This window comes from Canis lupus, chromosome 22 (assembly GCF_003254725.2).
Source record: "Canis lupus dingo isolate Sandy chromosome 22, ASM325472v2, whole genome shotgun sequence".
NCBI classification, from domain to species: domain Eukaryota; kingdom Metazoa; phylum Chordata; class Mammalia; order Carnivora; family Canidae; genus Canis; species Canis lupus.
In genome coordinates, this window is record NC_064264.1 from 4,916,696 (window position 1) to 4,935,556 (window position 18,861).

The 18,861-nt window shown below is 44.6% G+C and overlaps 2 protein-coding genes across 8 annotated transcripts in view; one reads left to right on the plus strand and one right to left on the minus strand.

Moving 5' to 3' along the window:
* Nucleotides 1–10,778, minus strand: part of LRRC63 (leucine rich repeat containing 63) — a 37,532-nt gene extending 26,754 nt beyond the window's left edge. Inside the window, exons 1-4 of one of the 6 annotated variants that reach the window (XM_025478288.3) lie at nt 10,690–10,778; nt 9,593–9,715; nt 1,118–1,798; nt 576–644 (exon numbers count right to left, since the gene is read on the minus strand). In XM_025478288.3, the coding sequence (XP_025334073.1) occupies nt 576–644; nt 1,118–1,798; nt 9,593–9,677 (835 nt within the window). In that variant the 5' untranslated portion in view covers nt 9,678–9,715; nt 10,690–10,778. Of the gene's footprint in view, nt 1–575; nt 645–1,117; nt 1,799–9,592; nt 9,843–9,948; nt 10,361–10,543 lie in introns of those variants that run through there. The other 5 variants (XM_025478286.3, XM_025478287.3, XM_025478283.2 and 2 more) reach the window with 5 other exon arrangements.
* LCP1 (lymphocyte cytosolic protein 1) overlaps nt 1–18,861 on the plus strand; it is a 105,831-nt gene that overhangs the window by 12,104 nt on the left and 74,866 nt on the right. The window contains exon 1 of one of the 2 annotated variants that reach the window (XM_035704564.2): nt 11,797–11,844. The exons of the other annotated variant lie outside the window; for it this stretch is intronic. The gene's annotated coding sequence lies outside the window, so the exon portion shown is untranslated. Of the gene's footprint in view, nt 1–11,796; nt 11,845–18,861 lie in introns of those variants that run through there. 2 annotated transcript variants of the gene reach the window in all.

Genomic DNA, 18,861 nt, shown 5'->3' on the forward strand with positions numbered 1-18,861 from the left:
CTGTATTGGTGAAATTATTTGTAGAAATAATGTGAGTCTAGGATGACATAGTTTTCTTTAAAGATGACTTTTCATTTTTTTCCCCTGGTAACTAAAGTCAAAGCACTTAACAGTGTCTGGCACATGGAAATAATAACTTTCATTATTTCATGTTTATCTGCCCCACCCAGATTAAGAATACTTCAGCTTTTATGTTCCCAACATCAGTACAAAGTTTGGTTTATAGTCAATGTTTTTTTTAAATATTTATTTATTCATGATAGACACAGACAGAGGCAGAGACACAGGAGGAGGGAGAAGCAGGCTCCACGCCAGGAGCCCGACACGGGACTCAATCCCGGGACCCCAGGATCGCGCCCCGGGCCAAAGGCAAGCACTAAACCTTTGAGCCACCCAGGGATCCCCTATAGTCAATGTTTAAAAAAAATTTGCTGAATTAATTTGCTTAAAGAGCTGAAAATAAGGTGAGACACATATATGAATCACACATGCATACACCAACACACAAAATCACAAATATTTTTATAGAGAGATAAACTTATATACAGTTTTTTAAAGTATGATATAGCATTTACCTTCAGAAAGGCTTGGCGTGATTTGCCTTGGAGCACTTTCTAGATTTTCAGACTCTGTTACTTGAGTTTCTAGAAAAAAAAAAGAAAAAACAGAAACCTCTTTTGGATACTTGTGGAAATTCATATTGCAGGTGCTTATGATTTCATTGTAATTATTCATCTTTTAATGAATTTGTATTATTCCCGGAAATGTGTCCATGAAGACATCCAACAGCACTGGCATTCTGCTTCTAGAATTCATCTAGATTACCTTCTGAATGACCGTTCATTCTCACTGCTCTTTTATATTGACTTTTCTGATCCTTTATCATCTGTTTCCCACTACCACCATCTGGGTAGAGCACCCAACTTGACCTTGGGAGACTTGAAAGGTCAGTACTTCTGTTATTGCATTGTGGCTCATATATTGGATATGTAGGCAAAAAGTGATCCCAACATCCCAACCTGCAAACCCAAGGGATAACCCCCCTTTGCTGTGTGCCTTCTCTCCCTTTTGCTCTACTTCACCCCGTTATTAGAAACCATGTTCAGAATGGACTTACCTAACAAAGACTGTCTGTGAGGTTTTCTTGGCAATACTGGTGATGGTATGGAGATGAGACCTGGAAAATGAGTAATACTCAGTATCACAGCAGTTTTTTCTTTAAACTGTGGAGACCACCATCTTTCAGTTTTAACATGCATAAGTCTTGGTACAGGGCTTGGCACTATTGCACGCGGACCTACCAGTTGTTGCTTAAAAGTATAGGTTTTATCCTTTGATGATATTAGATACTCAGAGCCAACTTTCTTGTGTTTGGGAGTAATAGCTTGAGAAGTGGTGCTTGAAGGTCCGGAGAGAATCAGAATGTCTTTGAACATGTCACCAAAATAAATATTTGTAATTTTTGATGCCGCTTCTTTTGATTTTCTTGAAATTTTCATTTGGCTTGTTTCTTTCCCAAAAATTCGACTTGAGGCTGAATGAGAGCTTGGAAAGAATATGGAACCAGTAGCAGTCTCTGGAATGTGCCAGGAGGCACTCTTCTTGGATTTCCTGGATATTGAAATAGTAGTCACTCTTTCTTGTATATAATGATCGAGAAAGAGATTTTGGATGTTGACAAGGGCTTGTGATTGATCTCCTGAAACAACATCAGGAAAACTAGTTTTCCTTCTTTGAATTAAAGTGGTTTCATCATGAGTGAACTTTACATGTTTTGGCTCAGTTTTACCAGTCTTGGCTAAACAAGAAAAAAAATTTTTTTGAAAAAGCACAATTAGTTCATATTTATCAAGGCATCGGGAACAAAACTATTAATGTCTTAGCATCCATAGCTTTTCTGTATTTACTCATCCTCTTTCACCTTCTAAAAATTTCTGTATATGGCTGTTCAGCTATCAGGACTTCTGTTTAGCTGACTGCGGTAAAGTGTGAGTGATCAGTTGGAGAACTGGAAAGACTATATTGTATTAAGAGATTTAGAAAGGGTAGGGAGCAACTCTTGGATGAAGAGAATTGATAGAAGAGTAGGCTAGTAAGGGAGTTTTCTGAGCAGTTGCTAATAAAACTGGATATACAGAAGCGCCAAAAGGCTTTGGATGAAGTTTTGTTATTCATCATTTATCATTATCTCTTCCTCATTTGAAACTTTTTTCAGCAAAGACTTACATTTCTTCTCAGTGCCAAATGTCAGACCAATGTCTGAACATGGTAACATCCTGATACTGGCTGCAAGGTACTAAAGTTCAGTTGGGTTGCAATGATAAATGTTCTATTCTCTCTTAGGTCCGAAAAATGCTCTGTGCCTGCATCTTAGATACCTCACTACACCATATATGCTCTCTCTTTCCCCTGTGACTGAATGTTACGTGACTTTTCCCCCATTGTCTCAATAAATGAGTACAATAAATGATGAGGACCTCTACATTCTAAGGGAGGGATAACAGCCTCATGAAGGCAAGGCTTGCAAAGAGATGGTCAAAGTAAATCCGACTCTCACCCTTTTGAGGTCTACATATAAGAGATGGCTAGAGACTGGCCTGAGTTCAGAGAGAGGCATTCTCCTGAATAGAGCTGTTGGAGTGCTCTGTGTTTCCCCAACTTTCCCTCCCTGTGGTGGGTGCAAGAGGATGATCTTCCCTCCACCTCAAATCATGTCAGGGGAGATCTCAGAGAACCATTCATAGAGAAGAGGAGTGTATGCCACAAGGAGAAAATAATCTCACTACTCCCCTACTCACGTCCCCCACTAATACTTCCAGAGTAGCAAAAACACAAAACACAAAAAACAAAAAAACCCTCTTAGGCCCTTCAGTGCGGTGTTTCGGTTGGAGCAAGGCAAGAGAATCCTTGAAACTACTTGATCTGCATCTCCTGGCATTTCAGGCGGTCCAGAGACTAATGCCTGGATTCTCACCTTCACTTCACTCTTTCTTTCCCACCCTTAGCCCCACCGACAGAGAAACAGAAACTACAGTGTAAGTTGGGAAAAAGAAGTAAAGAACCAAGTGTAAGAACTCATCATCCCCCTGTTCCCTTTGACTCATCTAACAATTAGCAGACCTAGTCTGACCTGGGAGAAAGGGCAGGGCTTGACTGCATGCTACATAAAAATAACAATTTGGGTTGAACTACTTGTTTAATGTCTAAAAATGAAACAAGGCTAATAGCTGAAAGTGATGAGAAAAGCCTTGGAAGAGCGAGATGTGTGCCTTGTGAGTTTGAAGGGCAGTAAGAGGAGAAGGAGAATTTTAGCTTCCTGTTTATATGGAACTAATAAAAACTGACTTGTTCAATAGCATGGTTACACCATTTTCACCTTTTTTTCTCTCTTCCATATTAAAACAAAATAACACAAGCAAAATCCTCAACAAACTCCAGAAATCCTTCCAACCCACCATCTCACCATGTTTATCCTTCTCTTCAATGGTAAACTAATTTACACTCAATTTGATGTGTTTCTCCACCCATCTCTGTTCTGTTTGTTGTGTCACTTTAATCTAACTTTTAATTAAATCAATGGACTTTATTTTTAGAACAGTTTCAGATATAAAAAAAAAAAAACTTGAGCAAGAGTATAGTTCCCGTACATTCCTTTCCCCTGCACACAGTTTTATCTATTATTAACATCTCGCATTAGTGTAGTACATTTATTACAATTGATGAACCAATGTTGAGAATTAAAGTTCATAGTTTACATTAGGGTTCGTTCTCTGCGTTGTACAGTTCCACAGATTTTGCCAAATGTGTGATGCCATGCATCCACTAGTACAATAACATAAAAACTAATTTCACCATCTTAAAATTCCCCTGTGCTTTAGCTATTCAACACTCTTCCTCTCCCTGAACAAACTTCTGGCAACCACTGATTTTTTTTTTACTGTAATATTGTTTTGCCTTTTGGATACTTGTGAAAATTCATGTTGAGGGTGCTATGGTTTCATTATAATTATTCATCTTTTAATGAATTTGTATTATTCATGGAAATGTACCCATGAAAGCATCCATCAGCATTGGCATTCTGCTTCTAGAGTTCATCTAGATTGCCTTCTGAATGATTAACTAGATAGATAGATAGATAGATAGATAGATAGATAGATAGATAGATAGTCAGGCAACCCTGGGTTTGTTTTTTATCTGCTGTAACAATTTGTCTTTAATTGGTATCCTTGGACCGTTCATTTTTAATGAATTATGGACATTGTTGGCTTAATATCTGACACATTTATAAAGTTTTCTATTCATTGCTATTGTTTTGCTGCTTGTTTTTTTCTTTTTTAAAAATTTCTCTTCCTGGGATGCCTGGGTGGCTCAGTGGTTGAGTGTCTGCCTTCGGCTCAGGTCATGATCCCGCGGTCCTGGGATTGAGTCCCTCATCGGGCTCCCCACAGGGAGCCTGCTTCTCCCTCTGCCTGTGTCTCTGCCTCTCTCTCTGTGTCTCTCATGAATAAATAAATAAAATCTTTAAAAAAATATTCCCTTCCTTTTCTTCTTTTTCTGATTTCAGTTGAGCATTTTATGATTCAGTTTCTCTCCTTCAGTTTCTCAGTTTCTCTCTTAGCATATCAATGATACTTCTCTTTAAAAAATTTTAAGTGGTTTCCCTGAAGTTTTCGAACTATATTCACAATTAATCTAAGTCTACTTTCTTTTATTATTTTTTAAAAAATATTTTATTTATTTATTCCTAAGAGAGAGAGAGAGAGAGAGAGAGAGGCAGAGACACAGGCAGAGGGAGAAGCAGGCTCCATGCAGGGAGCCCGACGTGGGACTCGATCCTGGGTCTCCAGGATCAGGCCCTGGGCTGAAGGCAGCGCAAAACTGCTGAGCCACCAGGGCTGCCCAACTTTCTTTTATTTTTAATTGGTATATACTTTATTGGTTGATATTAATACTTTAAATTCCAGCTATCTTGACCTGCAAAAAAAAAAAAGAAAACTTAAGTTTGATGTGCTCATTTAGAAAGGATATTTAATTTATAATAAAAAGTTTATTCTATTGTCCTTTCAAAGTTTCCTCTCACTTGCTTTTCAAACCATTATGACCTGGAACTTTCTCTCTCTACTACTAAAGCTGTTATGACAAAATAATTATTGATAATCTGGTTGTTAAACCTAACAGATACACATTTTTAGTTATGTTATTTGACATCTTTTTAGCACCTGACCCTTTAATTCACTCTCTTTTCCATGAAATTCACTCTTTTCTTGGCTATCATGAGAACACCATCATTTCTTCATTAATGCCACCTGGCCATTTATCTTTCTCTAGACAAATCCTTCTTTCTCAATTTACCATTTGGTATTCCCAGAGGTTCTAACGTTATCCCTCCTCTCACTTTAACTAATTTTCCATATACAATAATAATTGTATATGGAAAGTCTGGTCTGGAAGCCCTAAGCACCTCAGACTTACTATCTCTATACAAAACTCATCAACAGCTTAGATAGAGATATATATGATATCTAGTCACACAGATGTGTACACACACACATACACACACACACACACACACACACACACTGGAATCTTGGATTTCTCTTGTATTAGCTTCTGCTAGCTACTGTAACAAATTACCACAAACTTGATGGCTTAATACAACAGAAATGTATTCTCTCACACTTCTGGAGGCCAGAAACCAAAATTGTACCACTGAACCAAAACTCAAGGTGTCAGCAGGGCCATATTTCCTCTGAACTCTCTTGCAGAGAATCCATTCCTTGCCTCTTCCAGCTTCTGGTGGCTGCCAGCACTCCATGGCTCGTGGCCACATCACACTTATCTTCAAGGCCAGCATCTTCCAATCTCTCTTTGCTCCATCTTCATATCACCTTTTCTCTCTGTGTAATCTCTCTCTGCCTCTCTCTTATAAGAATGTAAGTGATTGCATTTTGGGTTCACCTGTATAATCCAAAATAATCTTTCATCACAAGATCCTTAACTTGATCATATCTGTAACCCCACTTGAACATTTTCTTTCTTTTTTTCTTTTTCTTTTTTCTTTTTTGGCTGTATAAGATAACATTAACAGGTTCTAAAGATTAGGACATTGATAATTTCTGTGGGATTGTTTTTCAATCTGCCTATACTTCTGATTCCTCAGCCCTCACGTTTAACATACCCAATTAATCACCTCCAGACTATACTCAAATTATATATGTCAGTTCTAAAGCTTCTAACTCCCTACCTCTTCTCCCCTGCTCCACTCCCCTGTCCTTTTCTACCATGAAAATCAATAAAGAAGTGAGCTGTTGTTCTGATGGGCTCGTGTCCCATCTTCATTTGGTTTATGGTGGAGAAAAGGATTGAAAACTCAATAACCTCATGAAGTTCCACTGTTTCAGAGTAGAAAGATAAGACCTATTGATCGAATGACTTCCTAAAGCCATGTGTCATATTAGTGCTGGAGCTAAGACCAGGATTCAGATCCCTAGACTTCCACTCTAGGGCATTTTTTACTTTCCAGGTTGCTGCAAGTCAGTAAATAATGGCAGGCCACACGAGATGTAGTACAAGCAGTATAACATCTCACAACTACACAATGATTTTATAGTTTATGAAATGCTTTCACACAGGCTATTGCATTTTAAACCTCTTCTCTCATAGTTGAATGACACTTTTTAAAAACCCAGATTTCCCTTCTAATTTTCACAGCCAGCATCCTAGTTTACATCACTTTAGCTTCACCCTTGATTTTCCGATACATTTCATCAAGTCATCTGAATCTTCTCAGTAATGATTCAGATATCTTAGTTTGGTGAATAAAAATCTATGTGAATTGGGTCCACTTCACCTAACCTTGCTGGGTAGTAATTCATTAACTTCCGATGGAAACCTTCAAATACTCTAATTATTACTGACAATCACAAAGCCCAAACTCCCCATTTGTAATTTCGTTTCTTATCTTGATCACAGTGTGCAGAATACTTTTTCTTAGTAGCCAATCGAAATCATTTCCTTCTTTCAAAATCTTCCTCAAACCTTATGCAATCCATCTTTCTTGATATAGCCCACACTACTGTTCTCATTTAATACACATTTAACACATACCGTGTGCCAGCTGTACACACAGTGCTGACGGTGCAATCACACAGCACAAACCTTACTACCATCAAATATATCACAGTTTGGTATAGAAACTAGGCAGGTAACCAGTTACACCAGGTATGATGAGTGCTTAGTAGGAGTAAACACGGAATACTATGGGAGCATAAAGGAAAGTACTCTGTGTGAAGGGAGAAGAGGTGCTTAGGGAAATCCTCCCAACGAAGATACTATCTGTGTCTTCTCAATTCCAGACTTGCCTAGTTTTTGATGTTTCCCTCATGATTTTTTCTTTTTTCTAATGTATTAAATTTTTCCTTTTCCAATAGACTCTCCTCCGCCATCAAAAACTACACAGGTCTCCTCTATAAAACATATTTCATTCCACCCTTACTAATTCCTCAAGTCTTAGTTCAAGCCCTACTCCTGCCCCAGTCCTCTCTCACGTCTATGAACTACTACTGTCTGTACCACTAATTGGACATAAATTCTATGTTGCCTTACACTGTTATTTAAGGATTTTATTTTACGTGTATCTCGTGTTTAGAACTTGATTAAAGGTCTTAAAATGTCCTAAAAGGCAGGCGCCAAGTCATTCAAATCATTAATTCCCCATGGCATCTAGCGTCGTATGCACATTATAGATATTTCAGGGTTTAATTTCAGTGTTTGAATATTTATTTTTAGAAACAGTACTTGAGTCATTTTAAGTTAATGAATTCATTCAACAAGTATTTTGAACACTTACTGTATGCAAAGTACTCTACCAAGAACCTTTGTGAACACAGGATTAATAACAGTCAAGGTCATAGAAGCTCTGAGGTGCCAAAAGGCAGGAGAGCCCCCGTCCCCCCATCCCTCCTACCCTTTGCCCCAGACAAAGAATTTGTCAGCCCTGTACTCTGTACTCCCAGATAAACTTCAACCAAAAGATGAATGAAAAAAACTACAACAAAAGAACTGGTAGTGTGCATTAAATCCACATAACTGTGGGCATTACTCTTACAGAACAGGTGGTAAATGTAGAAATACAGAATGCCAAAGAAACGTAGAAAGGATATAACAAAAAGTTGAAAGGGGAAGTGGGATAGGAAATTGGAGGTGGCATGGGCGTGTTGAATACATCTTTAATAGCCATGAATCAAAGGTAATAATTTAACATTGTAAATCAAGTGACAGGCTAGGCATGTTTTAACAGTATAAATGTTGATACTAAGATAAGGAAATACATTATAAAATAACAAAGACAAGCAAATAAAATCAGGTGGTTGAGGAGATTGAAAAGGGGAAAGTAGAAATAATACTAATTTTATCATTGCTCTAAGTAAGGAGTCAATAAATACCACATACAGAAATAAAGGATTAAGGGTAGGATATAAAGTTTTAGTTCTTCAAGTGGAGATTTATTAATCTTCACTTCATAGCACTTATCACAGGGTAATTCTACATTTACTTATATGATTATTTGATCCAACCAGAGGATAACCAAAGAAAAGGATGGATAAGGTCTCTTTTGCCTACTATTACACCCCCGCCCCCCATTCCTACCACTGGGCTCAGAAATATGGTCAATTCTTGTTTTCCATGACAGTTCTGTTCTATAAAAATCTGTGAGCGCTGAAATTATCCAATACTGTGCCATGGCTTCTAGGAAAAATTGGAAACTAATAGGGTTCGTTTCCTCTAAGCCTTTGGTCTCAACAGAATCAGCAACCAATCAATACATAATCTTTTATATGTATTTCTATTTAAAGACACTTTTATATCATTGATTCATTAATACTGAACAAACAGCCAACAGCACTGTAACTCATGCCTGAAGGAAGCTTAACCAACACATATGTTCTCGTCTGTAAGTCACAGCACAGTCTTCTGCTGCTTGGGAACACCAGACAGCCCTTGAGCACTGTTTTAGACAGCAGAAACACCAACGAAAAGCACAAACATTTTTAAAATGTGGCACTGAGAAAAAAGAATGAAGACAGACGGAGCAAAGGGCTGTTGTTTACAGGATGAGAGCTGAAACAAGAAGGCAGCGCACATCCCTCCCTGGCCATCAGCTGGGAATCTGGGTCTTTGCCGCCCAGAACATATGCACCCACTAATGACCGAGAGTCACCATGTGTAAGACTCTCCTCCTGACAGTCTCATCTATTATAAAAAAGGGAGAAAGAACTCTCTCTAGGGCTCTGAAGTGTTGTTTCTGATCTATCCTTGGGTTAGAAAGACAAAGTTCAGCACAAGGTACCGCTTTGGGGGTTAGAAATCATTTGAGCAGTTAGGTAAACCTGCACCTATAGGATCCATAGACAATGAGGATCAACTGTACCTGTAGAACTGAATCGGAGGTTAGCACCCCCAACAAACATTTGTAACATTACTGGTTATTAGCGAGGGTCTTTTTCACGATTGTGATTCTGAACTGTGCAAGTTGAGAAATTCCTATGAAAAATAAATAAGCTTAATAACACATCCGATTAATTACACATACCTGTAGGGACTTTCTTCTTACTTAAAGGCAGTTTAGGGAGTTTGGGAGGTAAAGGTCTTCGAAGTAGTTGTGGGTGGTTTTGCATTTTAATTGACAGCAAGCGCTCTTTTTCACAGCTATTGGCTAAGTGAGAATTGAAAACGTTTTGAGTGTGTTTGGATTATTGCGGGAAAATCATTCATTTGAATCTAGATTACATCTTAGTGAAAATCTTTCTGTGCTAATACTGTACTGAGTCCAAGCAGAATTCCTATAAAAGAGAGGATAAGGGGGAAAAAATTATTTAAAACTTCTAGAAAGAAGCTAGATAAAATTCAGGTTCTTAACACAGAATTTTAAAATACATATACGATTACCAATCAGGATCATCCTAAAATTTCCCACGTTAGCAAAACGTTCAGTCGGCTACTGTCTCATCATCTAGTAAATACTGATTTCCCAGAACAGTAGAAATAACACTCTTTTTTTTTTCTCTTCCTTCAAAATGTGATCATTTTACATATTTGGGAAAAGAATGATAGCCTCTCGAGACCCACAATATCTAAGTATTCACAAGTAAGTTGTTTTCTTTCTGTAATAATGACTTGTTTTAAAGTTCAACCACGACTAGTTGGGTTACACTATTTAATCAAAAAATAAGATGATCTTTAATATAATGAGATTTTCCAGGATCTCTGTTCCAATTAGGACTATTTAGAAGTGATTCCAGAAGATGGAACACCCCCCCCCCAAAAAAAAACTATGCTCAGGGCAGCATCAAAGTGCCCAGCACACCACTATTCGGCGGACAGTCCAGAAGGAATGCTCTGGCCTCGCATAGATGCTTGGGGCCGTTTTATTCCCCCAAAGATAACTTTGCACACAAGCGCTCAAGGTGTGGTCCCTCCCTGTTCGTCCACTAGACGCTGGCAATTTTCCTCCCGAAGTATCGGAGATCGGCTGGAATCCTACACTAGTCCTTAAGGCGATCACTGCTTCTCAGAATAACTGGCTTTTCCTCTTTTCATCGTGTCCTCGGAATTTAGGCAGCGAGGTGAATATAAAGGTCAAGGGAGGTTGCGGGCCTTCCCGCAGGGTGCTGTCCGCAGAGTAAGCACCTAGGTTACCCCGGTCCCCTGGCGGCGCGCGGCCAGAGGCGGAGGAGACCGGCCCAGAGCAACCGGCAGCCGGTGACGCTGCGCCGCCCGCGGGCCTGGCCCGCGCTCAGGGGAGGGCGGGGCGGGGCGGGCGGGGCCTGCGCTCGAGGGAGGGCGGGGCCGAGCGGGGTGGGCGGGGCCGAGCAGGGGGGCGGGGCCGGTGCTCGAGGGGCGACCAGGGGCGGCGGGGCCGGGCGGGACAGAGCGGGGTGGGCGGGGCCTATGCTCGAGGGGAGACTAGGGGAGGCGGGGCCGAGCGGGGGAGGGCGGGGCCGGGCGGGTGGGCGGGGCCTATGCTCGAGGGGAGACTAGGGGAGGCGGGGCCGAGCGGGGTGGGCGGGGCCGAGCAGGGGGGCGGGGCCGGTGCTTGAGGGGCGACCAGGGGCGGCGGGGCCGGGCGGGACAGAGCGGGGTGGGCGGGGCCTACGCTCGAGGGGAGACTAGGGGAGGCGGGGCCGAGCGGGGTGGGCGGGGCCGAGCGGGGTGGGCGGGGCCGAGCAGGGGGGCGGGGCCGGTGCTTGAGGGGCGACCAGGGGCGGCGGGGCCGGGCGGGACAGAGCGGGGTGGGCGGGGGCTACGCTCGAGGGGAGACTAGGGGAGGCGGGGCCGAGCGGGGGAGGGCGGGGCCGGGCGGGTGGGCGGGGCCTATGCTCGAGGGGAGACTAGGGGAGGCGGGGCCGAGCGGGGTGGGCGGGGCCTACGCTCGAGGGGAGACTAGGGGAGGCGGGGCCGGCGCTCGAGGGGAGGCCGACGGGCGTGGCAAGAGTTCGAGGGGAGAGGGGACGGTGGAGCCGGCGCTCGAGGGAGGGCGGGGCCGGGAGCCGGGGTGGGGTGGCCAAGCCCGGGCGTAGCAGGCGCTCGAGGGGAGATCAGGGGAGGGCGAGGCCGGCGCTCGAGAGTGGGCGGGGCCGGCGCTCGGGGGAGGGCGGGGCCGGGCCGGTGGGCGGGGCCTGCGCTGGAAGAGAGCACGGGGAGGGCGGGGCCGGGCGGGGCGCGTGCGCGCGGAGGGTCGGCGGGCGCGCGCATCCCGGGCCCGGCCTGGCGGCGGAGTCGTGCTGCGGGGCGAGGCTGCGGGCGGCGGGGCTGGAGGAGAGGTCCGCGCCGCGCGCCGCTGCTGTACGGATCCCCGTGGTGACAATCGTTATTCCTATTCTCCTTCTTGGTGACGAGGACCCCTGTTACCTGCTTACGCCTCTGGATGACAGGACGTCCTAGCTGGGGTCCGGGCTGGCGTCCGTTCAGGCTGCACCTGGGCGCAGCGGGGTCCCGTGGCTGAGTCTGCCGAGCCCCCCGAGAGGCCGGGCTTGTGTTTCCTTTCTCTTCCTTTAGTGCAGACTGTTTTTGTCTCTCTGGCCCTTCCTTCCAGGTTCCTGGGTGGGGAGAACCTGGGGGGGCACCCGGACGTGCAGGGCGCAGGCGGGCTTGGAGGGAAGCCCGTGGTTTGGGCGATCGCTGGTCTGCGTGCAGGTGTCGGTGCACCTGTGGGTCCGCGCTCGGTGCATCGTCGGTTTGCACGGAGGTGCGTGCTTCTCGGAAGGCTTGAGGGGGCAGAGTGCGAGGCGGAGACCCCAGCAGCTCGGTGGGTAAAGCCCAGCTCAGAAGGGGGAGCAGATGGAGCTTCCTCCCGGTCTAGCTTTTTTCTTAAGTACAAGTGTAGGAACTTTAGTAACAGGTGTTGGGAGAGGAGAGTCTCCTGCATAAATCTAGCTTTGGGGATCTTTTAAGCCTTCAAGCCTAACCAAGCCTTCCCTTTCTTACCCCTTAGGAGCATGCATGCATTTTAAAAACAGTCCATGAAAAAAAGTGGGAAAGTATGAGTGTTGCATCAGACTCTGGGAAATATGCACCTTGGTTTTTTTTTTTTTTTTTTTTTTTTTTTGAGCATAATTAGCACGTGGTTTCTTTTTCCTTGTAGATCATTGTGTCCCAGTGAGACTGTGGCGGCTGCCAGGAGGTTGGTTATTCCACTTTGCCCTGCGTCTACTCCATAGGTTGATTAGCCTCTCAGAAAGACCAGAAAGTTGACAGCAATAGGCGGATCCGGTTGCTAGGTTTTGTCTCAAATAATATTCGTTGTGAATTTTTTTTTGTAAGTCTGAAAAAAAACCGTTCATGATTTTAGGCGTAAAATGCATATCTCACATACATAAATCTGCATTCCGATGTTTAAATTGAGTCCGGTGCCTGTGCTCCTAAAAGTTGTTGGAACCACTAGAGCCACTGAAATTCAGTTTTACTGACCAATGCCTGGCCTTTAAAATGTTCACTTAGGATTGCATGGTCACAGGCAAGGCCATGTGCTCATCAATAGTTTTTTTTTTTTTTAAATGCTTTGTCACAAATGGAGTCAGACACCAGGCTTCAGTCCCTGCAGATTTTTTTCTGGCAAGTCCTAGGCTGAACCCTGGGCTGTTTAACATGGACATGATGTACAAATGCAGGCTGGATTTAGAAAGCCCAGATTGCATTCAATTTAGATTTTTTTACGATTATTATTTATTAATTTTTTTACTATTTTTATTAATTTTTTACTATTTACTATTTTATTTTACTATTTATTAATTTTTTTACTACCTCAATTTTTTTTCCTTTTAAAAAAAATCGTGACCCTTTAAGTACTGCAGCTCCATCTTTGATTTTAAGGGTCTTTCTTACCTATGACGCGTCAGCCTATTTGTCCCATTAGCTTTGCAGTTTGGCAGCACCATGTGAGGAAGCTTGCGGAAGGGAACCACCACCCTTTCTCACTCTTTTAGCAGATTGTATTAAGGAGGCCCAGGTAGTGGTGAGCCAAGGTCATATATATCTTGTGTTTCTGTGCTTTTTTTTTTTTTAATGTTGCTAAACTGAGATAAAAGCTTATGCAAAAGCAACCCTAGGCACCCCGCAGGTAATGCTATTGATTTTCCTAATGCGTGGGGGAATACATGGGGGAACCTCAGATTCGCCTCTGCTGCAAAGGTGTAGAGACTGTTACTAGAAATCTTTACTATTTTCCAATATCCCTCTCTCCTTTATTTTCCTTTTAAGCATAACAGGTGTACTGAGCAGTTTAATCAGTGTAGATTCAATCGAACATTTTACTGTATAGAAATAACTGCAGTAATCTGTATCCTTATGCTTATAATTAGATTTTTAGAAGTCCTTTTTTAAAATGAAGAGTTGTTTTTGAGTGCACAGTGGTTAAACTACTGAGTGCCCACAGTAACCCAGGGTACCGAAATACTTTCGAGAAAGAGACATTTTCTTGGTCTGAGTTTATCTATTCAGTTATATATACAGTACTGGGGAATGTCTTTACTCTTCACCAGTCATGTGGCTTAAATGTATATACATCTATTTCGTGTGTTTTCATTTTGCTGCATAGAGAACAGTTTTATATTTTCTTAAATGTAAATAAAGATGTTTTGAAGCTGCTTTTCTTTTTACCTCTCATATCTGAAAATTTCATCTCTGTTCTTAACTATTTTAATTATTTCTGGCCAGATACTTAGTTGTTTCTTTTTGTCTTTCAGGATGATAGTTATTTCCTTTATTTGAAGTAGAGATTGATCCTAAGAGTCTCTTAAAAAAAAAAAAATTAGAGGTGCCTGGGTGGCCCAGTCGGTTAAGTGTCTCCCTTCGGCTCGGGTCATGATCACGGAGTCCTGGGATCAAGACCCTACATCTGCATCGGGCTCCCTGTTCAGTGGGAAGTCTGCTTGTGCCCCTCCCCCATCTTCTTGTGCTTGCACGCGCTCTCGCTCTCTCTCTCTCTCTCAAATAAATAAAAATAAAATATTTTTTAAAATAAAAATTTAAAAAATCATTACTAAAGAAATGATTTAAAAATCATTAATAAGAAACTATCACACAACTTGAATCATAGAATTAAAAAAAAAAAATCCTAAATGTAATGAAAGGATAGTGTCTGTTTCTAAAAGCATATTCATGAATTCACTCATTTATTCCAGAATGATTTGTTGGAAACCTGCTATGCATAAAGTACTTTGTAGGTGCCAAACTTTAAACTTTATTAAAACTTAAAATGGTGTGAGGATTTATAATTTTAGACATTGAAATTAAATTTTAAATCATTTGCAAAGGCTTTATCTATAATTATATCTACTTGAGGTTTTTAAAATTTTTAAACTTTTTTTTTTATTATGTTGTTTGGGTAGAATAGTGTTATTTATTCACACTACCCCCAATACTTGGAAACAATTGTGTATTTGCTTCAGTGATGGTTTTAGACTGTCCGCACCCAGCAGATAGTAGATATCTGTGTATATATTCTGTGACTATGTCCTTCACCAAAAAAAGGTAAATAATATTTGTTTCCTTAACGTTAGGTTGACTGAGCAACATTGCCTTTGGTGCTGTGGATGACGGAAATGTCAGGAAATGTCAATGTCGGTTACTTATTCTGAGGGAGGCACTGTTCTAAGCCTTGGTTTTGTTTTATCTTCTCTACAATTATCATGCTAATTGAACATTCTAGAACCTGCGTCAAATTTCCACCAAAGGCAGCAGAACACAGCTCAGCTCAGCTCAGCGGGGTTCAAATCCCTGGCTGCCCCTTCTTAGTTCTCTGCCCTTGGACCAGCTGCTGACTTCTCTAAGCCCCTGTGGTTTCCTCACCTGTGAAATTGGGGTAAAGTGGGACCTAACTCCAGGTATTAGGATCTAAGGCAATCATCTGCGTCTAGAATTTAATTTGGTAATGCACACAGACGAGGCCTCATTAGAGGCTAATTGTTAGAAGACAAATGGCCCAGCTGTCCTGGCTGCATTGTCCCTGCTTTCTGTGATAATAGTTGATGATCTATTATCTTTTTTTAAATTTTTATTTATTTATTCATGAGAGACACAGAGAGGCAGAAGGAGAAGCAGGCTCCATGCAGGGAGCCCGACGTGGGACTTGGTCCTGGGACTCCAGGATCACACCCTGGGCTGAAGGCAGGCGCTAAACCGCTGAGCCACCCAGGGATCCCCGATGATCTACTGTCATCAACAATGTCATCAACAAATGCTGTGTGAATCCTGGGCATTTGTTCATAAAATAGCACACCTAGTTTGCTACTGTCCCCCTCAAGGCAGAGAAGGAAGCCTGCAGCTCAGATTGTAAAACAGGTGCATGCTCTAGCCAGGTCCTACGGTCTGTTGCAGAGCCTGATACACACACACACCCCCACCCCGGGCTGCAGAGGAACTGCTGGGACCCGAAGGGTCCGAGTGAGTGATGTAAGCGAGGAGACCGTGATTCGTCCTCCACGTGAGTCAGGTCTGCGAGCTCCGCCAGCATTGATTGCACTGGACCGAGTCCATGGTGGGTCTGGCCGGGTGACCCAAGGATGAAAGCCGCCTTGTGCTCAGCACCCGCCGGGCCAGCTGGCTGGAGAGCCTGGCAAAGGTGGAAAAGGCACAAGGGCTGCAATGCGCCCCTCCTCCCAATGGTAGAGGGCAGAGCGTTCTGGAAGCGCCTAATCCTTCCCAGGCGCTTTCTCCTGTGCACGTTCATCTCCTGAGTCCTTGCAACCGGCGGGGATTTAGTCCTAAGCGTGTAAGGTGGGTGCGCTGCACGCCCTGTGTGTAGTCTCCCAAGAAGACCTGTAGCCTTCGGAGCAAAGGTGAGCTGCAATGCTCGGTGATGCCACGCTTCCTTCCGAGGCGCGGCAGCGGTGACCTGCAGCAGCCGATGCAGTCAGTGGCCTTGCCCTCCAAACCGCATCGTTCTGCTCTCTGCTCACGCCCCGGACTAAGCGTGTGTGCTTTATTCTTAAGTGTCACGGGGCTAAACGGGTGTGCGTGTGGGGACCAGGGGAGGGGAGAGTGCGGTGGGTGCATCCCCTTCCCTGTGTAGATGAGGAGCTCGCACACCCTACAGCACAGCTGGATGCGGTGGCCTCAGCGTCACACATGGGATTAGCGTGCTCTTGACAGCCCTTGGGGATCCACGACAATCAGAGCCCCCCACCTTTGTGTTTTGATGTCAGAGACTTGATGAGGGTCGAAATGAGGAAGTTCCAGACATGGGTTCAAATCCCTGGCTGCCCCTTCTTAGCTCCTCCTCGGCCTGTCCCAGGTCATGGCCTGCCTTGGTGGCACGGGGACAGTTGCTTCATTTCTTCCGTCGGTGGTGCCAGGTGTAGTGATACCCTCCAAGGGAACGAGGCACGCGGTGTGCGGCTCTGTTTGTGAGCTACGGGCAAGACAGGTTGTGGTCCTTTACTCTTCCCTCCCCTGCAGATCCAGGCAGGACACCGACACTTTGATCTGTTTGACGTATTAACATGGCTCTGCGTAAGGCTTGCTTTAAAGAAGCTTGTTTTTTCTTTTTTTCTTTTTTTCTTTTTTTTAAGATTGTATTTATTTGTTCAGGAGAGACACAAAGAGAGGGGCAGAGACCTAGGCAGAGACATAGAGACATGGGCAGAGGGAGAAGCAGGCTCCCCCCGGGGAGCCTCTTGCAGGGCTCAATCCTGGGAACCCAGGATCGTGACCTGAGCCCAAGGCAGATGCTCAGCGGCCACCCGGGTGCCCCTAAAGAAAAAGTTCTTAACTACAAGCAATTTGCATGCAAACCACCAAACAAGCTGAGACAGCCTGTGCTCCTGCTTCTCGTTGGATGGTGCCTTGCTCTAAGCCATGGAAACTTGCACGCCGTTGCTGGTGGGGGTCCCTTCCTTGTGCTCAGGACCCCCATGCACCCCTTCACTTACCAACCTACCCAGAATCAGACCCATAAGAAGGTCCCTCGGGTCACCACTCCTTTTGGCAGAAGCTAAGGAAACTGGAACATTCCCTTCTTCCTTGACCCCCATTTCCCGAACCCGGAGTCGTGGCATTAAAAAAGGATTGCTTCCAGTGGATTTGTCACTTGGTGTATCACTTTGCCCAAGTGATCCTGCTTGGGAGGAGAAAGGGCATCTCATCCTGCACCCTCAGTCTGGTTATTCTAAGTACGTAGCCGTGGGACACGTGGTGTCCCCAGTGGTGAAGAGATGGCACGAGTGGGGTCAGTGAGGAGCCGAAGTGATGGGCCGCAGTGGCTGCAGGTGGATCCTGGTTTGCCACCGTTTGCTTAGCAGAGATTATGGGGTTAGGAACCAGAAAGGCCGGTTTTGCTAATCTACTGTAAAATGAGCCTCTGCGATGAATTGGAGCAGTGTGCTTTTCAGATCCACACCTGAGGCCTAGACTTGGCCCTGAGTGTTTCCTAATACGTATCATTCTTAAGGCACCTCACTTACGGGTCCTTATTCTTATTCTTATTCTTATTCTATACGGGTCCTCATTTTGGAAATGAAGTGTTTTCCATAAGGCGAAGACGTGTTGGAGCCTCAAATGCTGTCAGGACGTCGTACAGTTAGTGGACGTGTGGATTTTAAGAGGCCAGACTTTTCCATGAGTTGTTGACATGGGCTGGCTGGAGGATACGGGAAGGGCTCTTGCTGAAATGGGAGGAAGGCCTGTACCTCCCCAGACCTCTCGCGAATGACCTCTGTCCCTTTGAAACATCCGCACAAAGACAAACAGACACCTTTCTCGTAAGAACAAGTAAGGGAACCATAGCACACACGTAGGGGCAATGGGCAAAATGGTAGCCCTTGGACGGCCAAGCACCACGTGGCTGGCTCAGCCCCCCGCCATCGCTCAGTCCTGGGCTCGCAACCGGGCAAAGGTAACTCTTGGCCCTGCCAAGTCAGTCTGCCTGGCACACAGTGGGACAGGGAGGCACCTGACCCCAAAAGGGGAGGCCGGTGCCTCCCATACCAACAAGATACCTCTGCATGCCCCCTGGGGTTGGGTGGGAATGGGAAGTGAGGCCACCCTGGGCCTCAGGAACCTGAGGGACGAGCCGGAGGCCTCCAGGGGTGTCAGGAGGTCCAGGTGCAGCGTACTCAGGCCCCCAAGGCTGGAGAAGGGCAGCAGTGGTTCAGCATCCCCGTCATGGGCGACTTGTGGCCAAGAGGCCAGGAGCATCCACTGTGTCAGAGGACTCAGGCCCAGCAAGGCCACCAAGGGGCAGAGGGCAGGAGTAGGGCAAGGGGAGGACGGGAGTGTCAGGGGCAGGGAGGAGAAGGATGGGCCCATTCCCAAGAATGTCTGTCCCTCGGCAGCCTGGGCTGGCTGAGGTCCCCCAGGACAGCA